Genomic DNA, 20,300 nt, shown 5'->3' with positions numbered 1-20,300 from the left:
GAATTGTCTTTAAAGTTTGCGGTGGACACGGGTCAGAAGGGCTGCCGGCAGGCCTGCTTGCTTTGACAAGGCCCAAAATTCATTGTGTGAAATGTGTTGGAAGGAACGGAGCCTGAGTTACAGTATTCTTGGATTGTTGTTTTGTAAAAGTGTTAGTGCCAATGTACATTTTTTTTTTAATTGCAGATTTATATAGCGCAAACTCAACCAGAAGGTTTTGGAGTGTTTTACATGAGCACTAGTTACATTACACAAGGACATTTTCATTTTTTGGCAGGCATGGGGAGATTAAGTGATTTGCCCAGAATCACAAGAAGCTGAGCGGTTGCCTGGTTCCTCAGCTCCAAGCTCGGCAGCTCTGGCAAGCACACCAAATGTCTTTCTGCCCAGGGAGCTATCCTACCTACACTTCTTTCCTTTGAAATGTCTCAGCACTGCTTAAACACATTTATTTGGAGAGCACTTCTCAGGAGCAAACAGGTACTTTATAGATTGTGAGTACCCGCACTTCTACATTTCCATTAAAAGCACTGCCTACCAACCACACTAGCTCTTACACACTGGATTAGGTTTACTCGAATAGGAATGAGCATGTCTCTCAGGCACCCGAAATAACCACGGCAAGGAACCAAATCTGCGCGTGCTGAGTAATTGCCATTCTGGGCTTATCAAGAGCAACGTCAGCATTCCAGGGCCGGGGCATATGGCGTGAGACCAGACGTCTACATTTCCAACGGTCACATTCGCATGAATCGCTTCCCCATTGTTGCGTCAAGGGGCGCGGTTCAACCGATGACAGTCTCTCTCCAATGGAAGACACACCTTGCAAAGAAGTCCCGCCTTGACACTAGCACAATACGTTAAGACCAGCCCCTCGCATGTAGCCCCGCCCAACGCCCGTACGTGTAGGCGCCGGGCTCTGAAGCCAATGGCACGTCGTTGCGTGTGTCAGTGTCTGGAGAAAGATGGCGGCGCCCGTGCTGAGAGTGTCCGTACCGCGGTGGGAGCGGACGGCGCGCTGCGCGGTCTGTGCCCTGGGCATTCTGCTTTCGCTTTACGCCTTACACGTGGAGCGAGAGCTAGAGCGCGACCCCCAGTACCGGGCCTTGTGCGATCTCAACCAGTGGGTGCGCTGCGCACCCGTATTTGCCTCCAGGTACCCGGGAAGAATAGAGCTGACACTGTCCGAAGAGGGCGGGGCTGGGAGACAGACAGTGGACATGGGCCTAGGTGGCAAGTGGTTTTCAGCGGGTTGATGAGTCATGAACATCTCTGGGACTTTGTAGTGCAGAGAGGCTGTAGTGGGAGAAGACCGTGACGCCGCTGTGTTGAGGGGGACAAGCCCAGTGTTTGGGGGTAAAGAGAATTGACAAGGCGAGGATATTGGTAGAAATTAGTTGTCGGTTCATAAGGGGAGAGATGAAGGGACATGTAGGAAGAGTCGAGACATTGGGGTAAGGCGAGACTGATGATTGGGATAGCGAAATAGTTCTGTAGCCCAAGTCAGTGGCAAGTGGTCGGTGATGGAGCTGTGTCAGTGAAAGCTGAATGATTTTGGACGCTAACAGCGATAGGCTAGTGGGCAGGAGAACGGTGATGGGTCAAGAATTTGTGGCTGAAAGTCAGTGGTTCTTTAAAGGTCTAAAAGTGATCAGAATGCGTATTAGCGAAGTGTGTAGGAGAACTAAATGAGTGGTTATCCGTGTGCATGTTCGGCACGTTTACAGTCCCAAACTATTCACTTACAAATCAGCCCAGGCTATTGCTATACCTGTACTCCGTACTTCACAAGTAATTCACGATGGCAAATCCTATAACGTACTGTCTATTTATTTTTAATCTACCTGCCCAAGGAACAAAATGCAACACAAATTTGTTTCCCCTTTAAATAAATCACATTTTGTCACCTCCTTCCTTCATCAGAATGCGCGATGAAGAAACATTAGCGTATATTATTTTGTATCAAAACTGCCAATTAAAATTAATCGTTTGCAGAAAGGCTAAACTTAAACTTTTTATTTCAACTGCAAAAATATGCCTGGGATAGAAAATTGTGATGTCTTGCGTGCGAGTATTTAATAACACTAATTTCACATCCCCTATGCTCATTATCCTGCAACGCTCGTCGCCTGATATTATTTTTAGCGCAGGGACGCCCTGTTGCATGGGTAGCATGCGCTGTATAAATCTTTTTAACGTTGTATTCTGTTTTGTAAGCTTCCGCTTTTTAAACCTATAACAATATAGAGCTCATACTGTCAGTGCACTACTGAAAGAGGAGAATTTTTGGTGGGCCTAAACCTCTCAAGTATAGGTTTCAAATGACTGCTACGATAGGTGCATTAAATTCACTTATTGAGTGGAACCTGTGATCAACGTGCCAGATCTAACTCTCTGCAATACGTGTTTTAAGCCAATGAGCATTGTCACTGAGCTTAGAATCTGACATGCTTAATACTCGTAGTGCTCAGCAGTAGGTGCATTTACCTCCATTTGGTGACTTCAATGAGATTCTGTAAGCAGCAGTCTAAACTGTTTGCACTGAGCCTTAACATGTTTATCTGTAAAAGGCAGCCACTTTCCATTGCATGTCATGGGTGTAATATGTCCTGTGAATGAACTTCAATTGAATGAGACGAGGGGTTACTATTTTTTTTTAATTTAAAATAATTTTTGCAATTATATAGCTGCCACGTTTAACTAGGTACATATGTTGGCTTAGGTAATGGAAGTGGGCTCTGTATTTGTTCTCCGTGTTAAAAATTGTTTCTTTATGGTGGAACACGATCTGAGACACTTGCATAAAAGTGTGCTGCATTCTTGTTGACTTGTTCGTGAATTCTTAGTTTACAGATGATTTGGTGGTTATTCTATATCATTTATTTATTATTATTATTATTTTTTTTTTTTAAAACAAACATACTTATTTCACAATCTCCAGTTTAGGTCGTGACCAGTCTTCTTATTTTTTTCTGTTTTAGAAAAAGGTAAGGTAGATGGGCACCTTACAAATGCTTTTAGTTCCAAGGACGAGCGGGATGGGTGAGTAGTGGGTGAGCAATGGACTTAAGGGTTTGAGGGGATGCAATACTGAGAGCGCAGAGAGAAGCAATACACGGGGAGAGAGCTTAAAAACAGCACATACAGTCCCATTATAGTGCTAAAAGTAAAACAAGTAGCTCCCTGAATCTAAGCAATGGAAGCATACTAATTATGCTTACATGCAAGTCATGATTAGATGTGCATAATCTTTAATTTACGTGGTTGGATACTTTTGTAATTATGCAGTGCATTGTGGTGTTCTACTGATACGTGTTGGATTGAGTGCACTTTATAAGAATATGTAAACAAATAAGTCATCCTATCAGAAAGATGGTAAGGCAAGGGACTAACACAAGAACAGGAAGGCAAGCCTTGGAATTAGAAGCATGCAAACAAGATAGATAGGAAAGCTGACTAATAATCAGAAATGGGCAGACCCAAAGCCACTGCAAGTTTTGGTATTGTACGCAATGGGTCTTTCGACACCACAACTGACAGCTAGAGCCATCTGTAGCTGAGACCTAAAAAAAAGTGGTCCAGCTTGTACAACAACGTATATTTAGCCAAAAGATACATATCCTTAAAAGTCAACAATACTATGGGGACATGCTACTTTAATGCTGGCTTCTGTTGCCGTCTAACCAGATTTTACTTGTTTCATTCACGATTTAACACTGGACATACTGGCCCAGTTAGTCCTTCATAACAGGTCGTTTTGTAGCTCCTACAAACAGCATACACATCTCGCAGTATGTCCAGTAATTTTCAAAGGTGCCTTTAACTTTGGTTTCCTTTTGTGATGACTAGGCATGATGGCGGTCTGGCTGCTGATGTTGTGAATAAGGTTATGTCTAGAACAACTTTTTGTTGAATTATGTCTTTTCCAAGCACTCAAAGGGTCGGATTACGATGTCGGTCGGAGTTGCTGACGCAGTCACAGATTCGGGACCAACTGATCTCCGGTCCTGACCACATGTGCGGTCGCATACTCCCATTTCTCTATGGGAGTTTGTATAAATCCCTGCACCCTGTGGCAGGCACCTCTAGGCGTCTGCCACAGGGTGCAGGGATTTACAGGGGGTGGAACATTAGATGCCCCCAAGGCCCACAACCGTAGGCTGCGGAGGCAAGGGGGCCCCACTAGGGGCGCACAAAGTCGCTTTCCGACAGCCTTTCTGTGTCGGAAAGGCCAGCACGGAAAGTATGTCCGAAACTGACATCGTAATCCCAATGGTGCGGTCTCCTCGAGCCCGTCGGAATCCAGACAGAATGACCGATTAGTTTCACTTTCAACCGCCCCAGTTGTAATTTGGTGGTCTGAATTGAAAACCGCAATGTCGGAGGCTTTCTGACATTGTAATCGGCCCCAAAGAGTTGAAGGTGATTGGGCCAGATCGTCTTTGTTTTCTAAGTATTTCAGCTGAGGTAGCTGTTAGTGTACAAGGACCACATATTTAATATTTCATTTACTGCGTAATTTTCCTTCCACACATCTAGCACTACAGGTTTTATAGTGTAATGTCCTTTTCTATTTTTTTTGCTGTAGTGATTTATCACTAGCATTTTGTAATCGGTTTTTATGGTTGGAGCAATAACACATGCATGTGTGTATATAGTTGGTAGTAGAGAGTGCTGTTGAATGACATAATAGCCAGTTAGTTGCATGTTCTAGCTCTGATGGATGTATCTTGATAGAGTGAGTTTTAATTATTTTATTATTCTTTGTTGGCTTTTACATTTTCCATAAAATCTTGTTACGCATACATCTTTGCAGGTTTTCCATTGTGGTATCATGTCTTTCTTTCTTGTCCTGCATCATTTCTTATGTGCAGTGGTTATAACAGTCAAATTTTAGGACTAATTTAACATTTGTATCTGAAAGTAGACACTTCCTTCAAATTCTTATTTTCTTGTTTAACATCTCTTATGAATATACATGCGACCAACCCTGGAAGACCAGTTCAGCAACTGCCAGTGCTGGCTCGACAAAGACACAACGTTCTACATTCCACCAACTGTTGACCTAACGTTGCTAGGTTACAATACATGGCCTTCTACAAAATAGCCAATGCATAACTTCAATAGTTAGCATACAACTTAAATCCCTTTCCAAAATAACTTTTTTCTGCTTAGCAGAACCATATAGAATGATTTATTCAACATATTAACTTACGGCTCCAAATTATTACCGTAACAAATATTCCCCCAAATATCCAGGCAATTTAATACTCCTACCACTCTTTCTTTCTTCCATGCCACCCTCACTACTTCTTCCTTCCTCCTTTTCAAAACTCAACTCTTTTCCTCACTTCTTCTTTCCCTTGACTCTCACTCCCGTTGTTCCCCTTCCATTTTCCACTTCAGCCTCACTACACTCAACCACACTCCTCAGATTCCTCCTTTTTCCCTTCCTGCAACACAACACTGAACCTTTTCACCACCGCAATCCACTTAGGACTGGACCACTTAGACATTCCCTTCCTAACATTACCCAACAGCTTAGGACGCATCAACTCTCCACACTTATACCCACGACAACTGGTACTCTCTCTGCCCTCCTTGGCATACTCTGTTTACACTGTGCCCTTTCCAACAACTTTTCATTTATTCTTTTCCTTCCCATTTTTCCCATCCAACGCAGCACAGCCTTGGGGCACGGTTCCCTTCCTTTCAGCAATACAAACAGTGCTTCCATCATTGCAGAATGCGGCGTAGTGTGATAGCTCCACAATAAATGTTTTAACTCCTCCCTCCTCGCTAACTTATTTTGCAGTGACAACTGTACATTTTCACTCAGCACTAGTAAACCTTTCATCCAGTTCATTTTCGTGAGGGTGTCCTATCGCCGTCCTAACATGCTTTATCCCACACTGTGCAAAGTATAATTCAAACTCGTCCAATACAAACTGGGGCCTGTTTCCGCCTCCACATCCTCAGGATAACCTTATCTTCTCCATACTTCCTCACAGAACTCCTTTATCATTAGCGATTTAACATCGCTCATGACACTCCCTTCCAGCCATTTTGAATGATAATCGATCATTACTATGATTAACTTTTTCCCACTTTTTCCAACTCAAAACGGTCCACTAATGTTCATTGCCACCTTTTGCCACGGCTTGCACGGGAAGGAAATAGGGACCATAAGTGTTTCCATTATAGCATGCATTTTGTCACTACACGCATAACTCATTCAATTTCTCACATATCTCTCAATGTCTTGATGTACTCCCGGCCACCATAAATCCTCCCATACCTTCCTTTTTATCTTAGACGACCTTCTTGAAGGGCCCATAACAATCTTTCTCTCAACTCTTATGGCACCACAAACCTGTCACCTCTTCTCTTGGTATGACAGCTTAGACCATACTGCTTAACAATTAATCATTTCCTTCATATCTCCTCCTAAATTAGACCACTCATTGGGTAAACTTATTGCAAGAACCTACATTTCTGTATCCCTTGCCATCACCTCTTTCCATTCCCTTACAGACACAACTTTGACCTTTGTATCCATAATGTTGGCAACCATCCATTCTTCCTTGTCTGTCTGTACTGGTAATCTTGATAAACAGTCAGCATTTACATTTGAAATTCGTGAGACATACTTCACCGTAAACGTGTATTCCTGTAATCTATATATCCACTTTGATATTCTTGGGGAATCTCTGCTTGCCCCTTTCATTGTAAATACATCAACCAAAGATATGTGATCGGTCCACAATTCGAACACTCTTCCCCCACATAACATTTCTTAAATGCTGGATAACTTAGTTCTGCACCCTTTAACGTTCTTGACGCAAATGTGACTACTCTTTTCTTCCCATTTCTTACTTGCATCAGTACTGTCCCTAATCCATTCATGCTGGCGTCCGTGGACAGAATGTCACGCCAATCAAAAGGTTTTAACTCAACTGCATTTACAATACTGTTCTTAATGTATTCAAATACCAACTGGCACTCCTTTGTCTATTCATATTTTTGTCCTTTTCTCATCAACACATGCAACGGCTGTGTAATATTGGCAAACCCTCTGACAATATGGGCATAATAATCTACTAGGCCTAAAAACAACTTAAATGAGTCCTATGAGCATGGTGCTTCCTCATTAGCCTCCATCAGCTTGTGCTTGGGTTTGATCCTCTCTTATGAAATGGTGTGGCCTAGGTACTCTTCCCACTGATACGTAAATGTACACTTGTTTACTTCAGCTGGGAGTCCAGCTTTTTCCAAAATTTCGCACACCTTTCTCAACATCCCATCAAGCGCCACTTTGTCCTTTTCCCACTCTAATGTCATCTTGAAGAATTGAACATTTTCTACCTCGCCCAGTAATTTTTGCATAACCGTTTGAAACACTGGTGAAGCAGACTCAAACCTAAACGGCATACTTGCAAATTGAAATGCTCCTTCAGGTGTTATGAATGAGGTCAAATGCTTCGATTTTGGATGCAACATATCTGATGGTATGCAATTGATAGATCAAGTGTCGAAATATACATTTCCCCCTTTAACCAACTCATTGATGTTAGGAATAGGATGGCGGGCCACCCATATATTATCATTTAGCTCTCTTAAGTCCACACACATCCTAATGCTTTAATTTGGTTTATGGGCAATCACAACCGGACTTAACCAATCCATTGCTTCAATGTGTTCGATCACCCCTAACTCCAATAACCCTGTCAATTCTACTTTCAGTGCATCTTTCAGTACCACAGGCACATTTCTTACTTTGTGAACTTTTTCAGCTGCACCCTCTTTTAGCACAGTTTTGTGTGTAAAACTTCTTTTAACACCCCAGTTCACTCCCGAACAACTTTAGAAACTCACTCTTGCACATTTCAGCATCACCAATAGCTACCGATAGCACTAGTTCCACATTGTTAAGATCTAATACAATATCAAAGTTTTTTTGTTCTGTCCAACCTAGTTGACATTACCCTTTTTCTACCAAATAAATGCACCAGATCTGTGTTTAAAAGACAACTTGGTTTGGAAACGTCCATTAGCATGTAATTTGTTTCCCCCCATAGCCCCCTAACTTCACCTTGGTTGTGGCTAGCTCTTCTTTTCTTACCTTTTCCAAGGTCCCTTGATCAATTAGCGTGCACGGCAAACGTGAATCTGCCCACATCTGTACTTGAACTCCATTGATTGACACCCTACTCTTAAGGGCACTATATTGCTTATCATCCAACATATTCACATTGTCCCCCGCACATTCCCTCCAATATGAACTCTGTATCATGAACACTTTTCGTAATATGATCCAACATTAGCACCTCAGTGCCCTCGTCAGATGAACTTTCTTCAACCCCTCGTACACAATTCACACTACTTTTAGCCTGAAACTTTCTATGATTACACACCCTTGAAAAATGCCCAATTCTGTAACATTTAGCTTTCATTGCAGGACAGTTGCTCGAATCTGCCACATGACTTGAGCTCCCACACCTGTAACATGTTCTTTTGTCTCCTTCACTGTTTTTTTTCCTTCCATTTTCACCTCCACTTTCTTGTACATATCCTCCTGTTCTATGGCTTGCACAGTTGCTTCATCACATCCTTTTTTCTCTAACTTTTTCACATAACGAAAAGTATCCTCTCTGCACTTGGTAACTGCAATTGCTTTTTCAAGACGGATCTTTCAAACAACAATTTTTCTTGTACGATTAATCAACGGATCTTATCTCCTCATAAAGGCCATGGAAATTACACATGAGTTAATGTACGCAATGCGCTCACATATTGGTCACTCGATGCCTGCGCCCGTGCAAAAAATGTGTGATACTACACTGGCTTTCTTTCCAAAGTGCACTTCTAATGCTTTCAAAGCGATACTGTATAAATCCTTCTCTTCATCCTCCTCATCTGACTCTCAGTTGTTCTCAGTGTCAACACTTCCACAGGGTAGAGTCTTCAATACCTTCCTTCCCTCTACTCCCAGGCTATAATTTATCAATGGCAACATCCTTTTGGCTACAAATAGTCACCCCCTCAACCCCCAAAGTTTCTAAGTAGGTCTTGAACGCTTCTGGACATAGCAAACTAGGATCCCCAGGGGCATTTAGGAAAACAGGCAGAGCTGCAATGGCGTGCATGGTTCACCACACAACAAATTTCACCTTTGTCTTACTCTAGAAATTTAATACAAATGATGTGGTCACCGCTGTCTACATTCAAGGAAAGTAGCAAAATAAATGTAGCCGCCGTAGTTCACACCTTAGAAGAAATGGGTCTTTAAGCAGTACGTTTGCAGCCTGGAGGAACAAGTCTTTCAGCAATATGTTAGCAGTCTAGTCTTTTCTAAAGAATGCCTTCCAGACTTTATCTCAGCTGTCAACATCCGATTTGCTACCTGGGTCACATGACACTGCATCGGCCAGCCCTCACGACGATCGGATCCTCTTAACAGTACTCTGCAGACCGGTAACGACTTTGCTTGAGTTTATATATATTTTAGTGCACACTCCTTTCCTGGCGCGATGCTGGCCACTCCATAAGACCCAACTGCAGCACTTGACACGTTAGCTAAATGCCGTGCCTTACCACCAGACGTGCCCCACACGGGACTACATGCATTATCTCAGCAATGTTGCCATCACAACTTCCTGCTGCACTCCATATTGCCTTTCAGGAGCAATTACCGTACTGCCTCATACAGTTGCTCGGCAACCGATGCACTCCATGCTCATGCCGTGCTGCGCATGTGCCGTCAGATGCACTAGCCACTCCGCACTTTCCATCGCAGCTGAATAACTTGAGAAAAGTATAATTTTTTTATCCTCCACACGCTGTGATCCTTCTACTTGCCGACACAGCACACTCCTCACGTCCAGAAGTTGACCACCGCTTCCCGACTCCACTACCCTCGTTGGTCGTCTCTCCAATGACTTCTGCTGTCTGCCCCCAAATACTTTACTCTGGGTTGGTCTTCATGGGGTACATCCCATCCTCGTCGCCATTGAAAAGAATACACTTCCTCCAAGTTCTTCTTTCCTTGTTTAATGTCTTATAACTATATATGTGCAACCAACTCTGGCAGACCAGCTCAGCAACTGCCAGTGCTGGCTAGATCAGGACACAACGATCTACATTCCACGATCTGGTGACATAACATTGCTAGGTTACAATGCATGACCTACTACAAAACATCCTACGTGTAACGTTAATAGTTAAAATACAACAGTATCAAAGCCTAGCTCTTGGGTATTGTACACTATAGGTAGTGTCTATTACCATGTGGGGGTAAGTAGGGTCTCGTTTAGGTCCTTAGCCATTATAACACTATTGCTATTTTTCTGAGTCCTTGCTCAGTCTAATAAATGTCTGTTTTCTGTGTTGTATTTGCATGTTTTTAGTGTTCTCATGGTCTTCTTTCATCATTCCTGGCAGACGGGACCAGATAAATGTAGTCTATGAGCTGGTATCTACTCTACCACCCCTTTCCCCTGTTTATCATCTCGTTTTCAGAATTTCTCTATCCGTGCATGTGACAGTCTTTGATTTATCGCCGTCTTCCACCCTTGTGCAATTTTTCTCTTGGCTAGGGTGTATCTGGGTAGATGTCCCAGCAGACATTTGCCATGACTCCCGTCTCACCTGATGTTCTGTCAGTGTATCTACTGTATTTACCACAGTGTCTCAGTATTTCTTGATTTGAGTGTCCTTCCACACCAATGGTAGAAGTCCACATTGTTGGTTCTGCATCTTGGTCAGGCACTGTTCGCCCCGGGGTAGATTCTGCTTATTCTTTTTGGGAACATGTACGTTTGGTTTAAGTAGTTGAATTGTGTAAACGTAAACTTGGGGCGCACGAGTGGCCTACCACTCGTGCGCATTCTGTATCCATTTCCCTGACGATTTTCCCTATCCAAGTGTCCCTAATCTTAGTGACATTACCCCGAATTGGCTGTAGGAGTGCACTGTATAACACTGATATTGTTTTTTGCATGGTGAGCAAAAAAACGATGGATTTAGGCCCAGATCTCTGTACTGGGGTGAATGTATGACATTGTTCTGCATTCGGTCCATCAATTGTTGTTTTTGCATTTGTCACCCCGAGTGGGACGGATATGCTCAGACGTGAGTCCCGTGCTCTCCATGCCACTGGAATCAAGCTATCCTGGCTGAAGAGGGGTGAAACCCCGAAACCGGTCCTAGGATGCTTGTTTCCAGTCCAGGGAGGACCTGGCTTGGCAGTTCGGGCTGGACTGTTCCCATGAGGCACAGGGTCAAGACTGATTTGCATATGGCTGGGTTCAAACTGGAATGGCATGGTGAGCAAAAAAACGATGGATTTAGGCCCAGATCTCTGTACTGGGGTGAATGTATGACATTGTTCTGCATTCTGTCCATCAATTGTTGTTTTTGCAATTGTTTTTTAGGTCTCGCCTGAGCCAGCATGCGCTGCTCTGGCGAGACATTTAGGAGTGGAGTTTTAAAAGTCCGACCACAGCTTTGTGTGGCATACAGTGTGCGGTTACGCGCACGAGCAGAGGCGCCATCTGGCGTTCCTCTCGCTCGGCCAAGCGTGCGCGCCTCGCTTCAATGCCCCTCCCTCACCACAGAGCGCATCTCGCAGCACGTTTTTCCTTCAGCGCAAGGCACGCGCCTTTCATGCCAGGCATGCATTGTTTAACTTCCCACAAACATGCATCCCCTGTGTACACGCACCCATATGTAGCCCTCAAAATATTTTTTATAACAAGCGGGGGACAGAATAATTTAAAACATCAAAAGAAAGTGAGTTTTCTTAAACATTACTCAAAGGAATTAAGAAGTGTTTCTTTTACACGCAATATATTGTTGATAAAATCTTTTATCGAAATGGTTGCTGAGCAGATACCCTTTCATTGTTGGTCTGTCTTTTGTTTCCATGACTTCTAGGATTCGCCGCCCATCTGTTTTTGTTTAGCTCAGGGTGTAGGGGTTGTGCCCATTGCATCACAAAGGCCGGAGTTAGAGGCAGATTAAAAGGAGGAGGCCCCATACCTCACTCAGCACACTGCCTCCCGCATGTTTGCCCTGTCAACAGTGTCATTACAGGATAAAGAGAAGAGGGAAATATTTGCCAGTTGGTTTCCTGTAGTGTTTTTACAGGGTCGGATAGATTAGTGAGGCGGCAGCAGGAAGAGACAACGTAGCGCGTGATGCAGAGGCCTAAGCCTCCTGCCAACTAAGGGGTCATTGACTTTCTTTGTCAATGCGTTTTAACTTTGATATTTTAGCCGAACACATTGATAAACTGCATAGGTGTATGACAAACAGGCTGCTAAATGCCCGGGTATGACAAGTCACAGCACCCATAAAGCCCAAGGACATACATGAAGGCATGACACTGTCGGATCAGAAGCATTTTCTGAGTTTATGGACTGTGTATCAGGGCTAAAGCCCCCCTCCCATCCTCCGGCCCTTTCCCCCTGCGCCCCATTTGTTCTTTCATAAACAATGGCCCACTAAAGAAAATTCATATAAATATTTTACAGAGCTATGCTTTGTCAATACTTGCATGTTTGGTCTCGCTAATTGAACTTCATTCTTTTATTGAATTATTTTTACAATACTGGCAATAAGGCAGGCAGGAGATATCCTGCAATTAACTTTGTCGTCAGCGCAAATGAAAACCTAGCAACACCATACCATATCAGGCCCCTCCGTGCGAGCTGCACATCACTGCGAAGGCAAAGAGCGGACCACCCAGCCATGAAGGCCATTGGCATCCTGCGTCCTAGCAGACTCAGTTCAATCAAGTAATAGGACTTGGCTCTTGCTCAGACTAAAATCCTTGATTAGGCCCCCTGACTTGACTGCCATGTGGGAGCGAAAGAAAGAACGCCTGTCAGCTCTTGCCGGGCCAAATGAGAAACCTGCTTGCACTGAGAGAGGGCATCTCAGCCCTTCCCCCGCCTACACTGAGCAGCAGCAATCATTCCGCTACAGGGAGAAGTGCAGCAATGAACATGGCAAAGCTGACCACTCAAATCAAAAGACAATCTCCCCATAATCTTCTTGACTGCCTTCTGTTGGCAAGAATCACATGCTCATGATGAACAGGCACTTGTGACTGCGATACAGTCACCCGTCCAACGAAGGACAATGACAAAGATGGGGCAGCCAACTCCTAAAAACATACCCAGTGAAGGGTCCAGTGCCTTCTGGCTCTCACCAGTTCAACAACCAGGTGACCACTGGAGGGGCGCACAGCTCTGACAATACACCAGATGTGTGGTAATATCAACTCGCTTCCACCGTTCACTGTGCTGAAGGACCCAATTTGATCATTGCTCGCAAACTGGCATTTTGCTTTGATCGGAGCTGCGCTCTCTGGGGTTGGCTTGGCATAGTTGTTGAGGTGTGGCCAGCTCCTGCGTTGTGCCATAACAGCAGTAGAATTAGGAGAGACTTACTTTGATGCTAGTTTCCATTATTGTTCCCACTTATTTGCATCTAAGTTGACTATTTTTTAAGCAAGAGAATGCTGATATAGTATGTTTGCTTGCTTTGCGATTCAGGAGATTCCACAGCATCATCACTCAGCGCCACCACAGCATCATCACTCAGCGCCACCACGGCATCATCACTCAGCGCCACCACGGCATCATCACTCAGCGCCACCACAGCATCCTCACTCAGCGCCACCACAGCATCCTCACTCAGCGCCACCACAGCATCCTCACTCAGCGCCACCACAGCATCATCACTCAGCGCCACCACAGCATCATCACTCAGCGCCACCACAGCATCATCACTCAGCGCCACCACAGCATCATCACTCAGCGCCACCACAGCATCATCACTCAGCGCCACCACAGCATCATCACTCAGCGCCACCACAGCATCATCACTCAGCCCCACCACAGCATCATCACTCAGCCCCACCACAGCATCATCACTCAGCGCCACCACAGCATCATCACTCAGCGCCACCACAGCATCATCACTCAGCGCCACCACAGCATCATCACTCAGCGCCACCACAGCATCATCACTCAGCGCCACCACAGCATCATCACTCAGCGCCACCACAGCATCATCACTCAGCGCCACCACAGCATCATCACTCAGCACCATCACAACATCAGCTCTCGGGTGCGCCACCGCGGCGTCACTATGCGCCACCACAGCGTCACTATGCGCCACCACAGCGTCACTATGCGCCACCACAGCGTCACTATGCGCCACCACAGCGTCACTATGCGCCACCACAGCGTCACTATGCGCCATCACAGCGTCACTATGCGCCACCACAGCATCACTATGCGCCACCCCAGCATCACTCAGAGAAACCACAGCATCACTATGCGCTACCACAGTATCAGTCAGGGCCAGTACAGCATCACTTAACGGCACCACAGCATCACTCGGTGCTTCTTACACTTTTTAATTACAGCTTCTCAGCATGCTGCACAGCAGCCACACTTCTCTACAGCATAGCTTAGAAACTTTGCCAAAGTCAATAGCTCTACCTAAACACTTATTAGGCCCCCCCAATGCATAGCCAATAGATCTTGCCTTTGGGACATTATAAATGTTTAGTTATCCAGCACAATAGCCTAGATAGACAACATCAAGTGTTGCATGGTTATTCACTTATAAGGTCCCAAAAGCGAGACCTATTGGCTATGCCAATGCTTGTCTGACTTAAACCTGTGTCAGTAATGTTGACTTTGAGGTCTGAGGATTGCTCACTTGTCTATTGTGACACCCTCACTAATGCAGTGTGTATAATGAACTTGCGTGGTGCAGTTCCACATGTTTCCCTTATGTTCTAAAGGAGCGTAGGATGCTGTTTTCATAAAGCTCCCCTACTGTCACATCCAGCTTCTGTTGATGGACGCCTGTCTAGTGTTCTGAATGTTTCCCTAACGTGCTGTAAGCATGCTGTTGGTATTACAGGGGGATCATTTGGTGTATCTCTCAGAAGCTTAATACTTCGCTGCAAGTATTGTCTGGACCTCTGCAGCTTATTTGGAGTGACTCCTCTTCGTCCATTTCCCCATATTTGATTGTACAGTAGGAAGTGAAGTTTTGATCCACCCCCCCCCCCCCCCCCGCCCCCCCCCCCCCATGTATCACCAGTGGCAGGGCTGCGAAAAATATAGTTCCCTTGGCAGGACGATCATTGTATTTATTGCTGTTTTTATTTAAAGTGTGGTTTAGTGTGTCCTGTTGTATGGTGGCGTTTGGCCTGGTGGCCAGTGCTCTTGTGAGCATGTTGACACAACCTTATGGCATATGAACTTTGTAAACATTTCAACTCGATACTTTTTTGTTAAAATATACAAATTCAGGAGCAGATAGTGGATTGTAGAAGGATACTAAATCCATAATCGTGCAGAAAACTAAGTTGCAGCACACTCGCTTATTTCCAGTAAAGTACTCCCTATCCGTGAATAATGGGCAGGGTGGGGGCCCAAGAGAGAGAGCGAGAGCTCAAATGGAAAGCGTTTACTAACTTCAGCTGAAGCTCTTGAATTCTGCGTTTCTGATGAGTCATATTTATTCTAAAAAAAAAAAATACGTCCGGTCACTTAACCCTGTTGAGGGTGCTAGACCTCTCCTGTACACCCCACAGCACCATTTCAGGCTGTAAATAGTCTTCTGGACCGGGCCACTGGAAATGTACGGTAGGGGAGGGCCAAATTATGCGGTAGGGTTGAGTAAATTATGCAGCAAAAAAAGGCCAATTATGCGACACCTTTTATGACGGTATTACATTTTTTTGTCATTCTTAAACATGTTAACACTGGACATTGGTTTCACCTCATTAGTACCAGATTAACACCCAAATCTAACAATAAGCAAGACAAAGGTGACCTGTTAAACTTTGCAAAGGGCCTACCACTGCCCAGCAACACATGTTGCTGCTTTTTAGTAACTTGTTTGAGCTGGAAACACAATTTTTTTTGTTTGTTAAAATCTGCATATAATGCAGCAGATAATGGATTATGTGGGAAATCTACAATTATGCACACACACTCATATTTCCAGTGGCCCTGCTTATGGAGCACACACACATAGCAATAGGCGAGTTACACCCAGAGGAGAAGAAAATGCTGGCATTTTTAGTGCTTGTGTAGGAAAGCCACTTATACTGTTCAGTCGCAAGGTGAAAAGATGTAGAATTGATCCAAACAGGATGAACTCTGATCTTTAATCATTGCAGGCTTTTAGCACATTCACCATGAATATTCATGATGAAAATCTACCTACAAGAGCCCATAATCATCATTTAAAGATGACCAGTTTGTGGTTGCAAGCACTGAACTCCCCTGTGAAATTCCATGCTCCTCTTCTATCTGGTTGCAAAGCTAACTGCTTTTACAGCAATCTATCTAGTATACTATGTGGAGACAAATAATATTGTTCAATAGTTTATATAGATTCATATCCTGGCTCTATTTAGCTCGCATCTCTTTATAATCCTTATTTGCTAGTCGGTGCATTGCAAAATACGTTTTTCTGAATGGGAGACAGCCTTTACAACGAAACTGTTACAACGCATGCCTTTGCATCGCATGTCGTTGCAACGCAAAAGTGTGCAGCAGTGGGTAGAAGGTGTTTGATTTAACTCCAACACCTTCCCTAGTGTTGCACACACTGAAGTTGGAATAGAAAATAAATCTATTCCAACTTCCAGCGCCCCCGACAGAAAGTCGGGATAAAAGTTTGCATTGCAACGGCATGCGATGTAATAGCATGCCTTGTAACGTCACCTATTCATTCTGAACTCCATAGCAGCTTCAACCAAGTTTGAGTGTAAATGGTAATCTGTGTTCTCTTCAACAGTCGTGAGAAGTATTTCCTAACCAGCCTCACCTAGTGGGTTGCAGAGTAATTTTTTTTTTTTTTTTTTTTTTTAAATTAAAAAAAACTTTTTATTTTATTAACTGCCTATGCATCGGATTGCAAGCGGAAGGCGTAGCACTTAGCAAGCCTTTGCTTTTATTCTGGAAGGCACAGCTCTGCTCAGCCCTGCCCTGGAGAACTAAGCAAACACATGCCGTAATGTTCGCCTACTATAGCTTGGACTGGCTGTTGTGCCGTGAAGCTCCTATGATGTCTGCCCTCTGCTCTTTGAAGCAGTGTGTTACATTGGCAGTCCTTCCAGTGGGATGGAATCCTAGCGTGAGCCCAACCATTACCTCAGACAACTGAAAAGGAGATCCAGGTGGCTCTGTCATGCGTTTCATTATGTTTGTGTAGCCACCCATGGTTCCATACTTTCAGATTCCATGTGTGCGCATATCTTTTCCCCACGACCAAAATATTTTTGACATCGTACAGGTTTATGTCCAAATGGTTGGACAGCATGATAGACTAGTGGGCATCAGGCTGAAATTCCACATCAAATTATCTTGAGAGCAAAGTACATACACGCGTTGCCTCTCTGTGTGAATGGCTGTCTCCTGACAGTGGTGTGATGGGAAGTGGGAATGCACATCCACCTCGCCTTGGAGCGAATGCTTCTCTCTAGTTTGTACTTCACAGTATTTTGTTTGTTTCCACGTGTGGGTATGGAGAACGGTGCCCGGTTAAGCCATTTCTGTTCGTTCGTGTGTCGAGAATGTACCCCTTGCATACGTCTCTTAATTGCAATGTGCACAAGATACGACGACTTTCCAGATTTTGCATGCCTCCTACAAAGTTGCTACATTTAGCTAAAACAATGCATCTGTTTCTTTCTAGTGGTGTATATCCGCTAGGTCCCAATTTTTTAGCATCATGCTAGATGCTGATTTTTTCAGTTTGTGAATGTAAGTGCTAGTAGCAAGTCACCACACTGACAGTACATGATTTGGCAAAATACAACTCACCAAAGCGGTAACATAAAACAGCTCCCCCATTTAAGATTATTTGTCAGTGTCATACCCCACAAATCATTTGGAGCGTACCTCTTATAAACTGGATTAAAACCATGAAAGACACAAAGTGGTTGGATATATTGAAACCTTTACCACAATTGCATATATTAACCAAACAAAACTAAAGCACTGGTGAAAATGTCTCATCAGTATGGAAATATCCGAGGATTTACAGAAGGGCCTGCATTTCTAAATGGCTGGTGCTGGTAGAGGCATGATGGTTCCAACATGGGACAAGTATTCAAAGTCCAGTTGGACTGAGAAACTTGGGGGTCAAGGCTTCAAGAGTTAGTCACATTTCTGCTTACCTCTTAAGTCATTACTGCTGGATAAATGTCGGATTTAGCTGTATGGTTAGGGTAGGTCAGGCATACCCCTAAAAACGGAAAGAAATGTGGTAGTGCCAGCCTCACGGCAAACTTGATCTCAGCCTTGGCACATACAACTCTATAGTCAAAGCATCCCAGTTTACTTCAAACAAAACAAACATTGGCAAAGCCTGTGGGTACAGCATGGGTTGCCAGCCATTTGGCTTTGCCAATTTTTGTTCTGTGATAGTTTTTTAAAACGTTATTGTTGAGGAAGCTGCAAGGCCCTCTCAAACACAACAAAAAAACATTGGCTAAAGGCAAACATATTTTTATTTTATTTCAGAAAGCAGCAATTGTCATTACAGTCCCTGGCACTGAAGGGAGATACTTTGTGTGCTAATGTGCTCCTTGTGAAAGGGTGAAATGCTGTCACCCACAGTAAAGTTAGCCGATGTCTGAAGTGGGCTGAAATTTGTGCCATGCTCTATGCTGTAGTGGGTAGAAGGAAAAATGGGACTGACACAACAGACCGATGGATGAATAGGGCAGACTGAAAGCCCCTAATGTAAGTATAATATATATCCTTTTAGTAAAATCCAAAGGTATTCACTAAAAGTCCTAAGAAGTGTATTGGGAAGCTTTCATTTAAGACAGCAGAACTCACAGGGTGGGTGTAAGGAGGAATCCCCTTTTGATGAGGTGCAACTCTGATTGAGTCAATCCTTTGAGAAGTAGGGGCAGTGTTGGCATGTAAGAGGATTTTGGGGTATGGGCAAACCGCTCAATGTTCATTCCTAAGAGACCAAAACAGATAAAGGCTGTACCCTCGTTAGGAACCAGGAAGTGAGACAGTTGTTTTAGGTTAGAAGTAATAATTAAAGAGGAGCAGGCTTATAGGTATGAAACTCCCATCTAAGGTAGCAGCGTGGTTAACCTGCATTTGGAGAAAAGCGAGCAGTATGTGAAGGATGCAAGGTAGTGGACTTTGCATTCTGTGCATGTGTTCAGTCTCTGTGTTGGGTTTCTGCTCTTTTGTCATCACAGCTATTGTGACTGTGCTTCACCCAGCAGTCCCCGCTTCTGTGCAGCTGTATACCCAGTCGGTGTAGGGCTGCCTACATCACATCTTGCCCTTGCTGTTTCTCAAGGTGACCAGCTGGTTGCTCTACCTTCATCTTCATCAGGGCACAATGATCATCTTGTACTGAATGCACTGATGGAGCAGCCCTCAAGGTACAGAAAATAAAAGCAGCTGTGGTTCAGTCAAAGAGCCAGGTCTTAAGTTCCTTCCTGATGTGAGGCAGTGACGGTGATTGCCTGAGGCGATTTCCTGAGGTCTTTGCTGCGAGGTAGGTGTCTGGTGCCTCACAAGACTAACCTTTGCTTGTGACGCAATTCCACAGAGACGACAGGAGCACCTGTCCCCGTACCCACCTGACCCTCGTGGATAGTAGGAACCAGCAGGGATGAGATGGACGCAGGGAAGGGAGCCAGAAAGAACGTAGTGGCCTCGTGTGTGGTGTATCTCGGTGCCTTCTGGAAGACAGAAAGGACCAGATCACTAAGAGCCCCACTCCTGTTCTAAAGCACCCTTAAAACACACACACAGAAATTGATGTCTTCCGGGGGACTCACCAATGCTATTGTGGACCACGGCACCCAGAATCAGCGCTGCTCCAAGGAAGGCTGCTCCAGGCGAGGTGCTCCTGGACACGACTACCTCAGCGACACCAAAGAAAAGCGCTCCTGCGCGATCAGGCCAAAAGTAAAAGTCAAAATCATGCGCCTTGATGTTCTTGCGCACTCTTTGCTGAAACTATAGGGGCAAGCTATAACAGTGGCATCCCAAAATGAAGTGGTGGGTATAAGAACAATGCTCCAGTTCTGTGGAGTTCTCTTTTCTTGTAGCGCGCCTGCGCTATGACAACAAAGTAACCTACAAGCGCTCCTGCGCTTACTGAAGCAAAACAACCCCCCAAGCGCTCCTGCTCTTTGTAAAGCAAAACAACCCCCAAGCGCTCCTGCGCTTAAGGTAAAGTAAACCACCAGCGCTCCTGCGCTTTGTAAAGAAAGGTAT

At 44.4% G+C, this 20,300-nt stretch overlaps 1 protein-coding gene across 1 annotated transcript in view; it reads left to right on the top strand.

Annotated features, from left to right (window-relative positions):
- Nucleotides 1-888: 888 nt before the first annotated feature.
- Nucleotides 889-20,300, top strand: part of VKORC1L1 (vitamin K epoxide reductase complex subunit 1L1) — a 132,805-nt gene continuing 113,393 nt past the window's right edge. The window contains exon 1 of the mRNA XM_085649765.1: nucleotides 889-1,156. Coding sequence (XP_085505891.1) covers nucleotides 966-1,156 — 191 coding nt within the window. The 5' untranslated portion in view covers nucleotides 889-965. The remainder of the gene's footprint in view (nucleotides 1,157-20,300) is intronic.

Source organism: Triturus cristatus, chromosome 3_2, assembly GCF_964204655.1.
Source record: "Triturus cristatus chromosome 3_2, aTriCri1.1, whole genome shotgun sequence".
Taxonomy (NCBI): domain Eukaryota; kingdom Metazoa; phylum Chordata; class Amphibia; order Caudata; family Salamandridae; genus Triturus; species Triturus cristatus.
The sequence above is the reverse complement of the archived record's forward strand: the minus strand, read 5'-3'. Positions and strand labels throughout refer to the sequence as shown.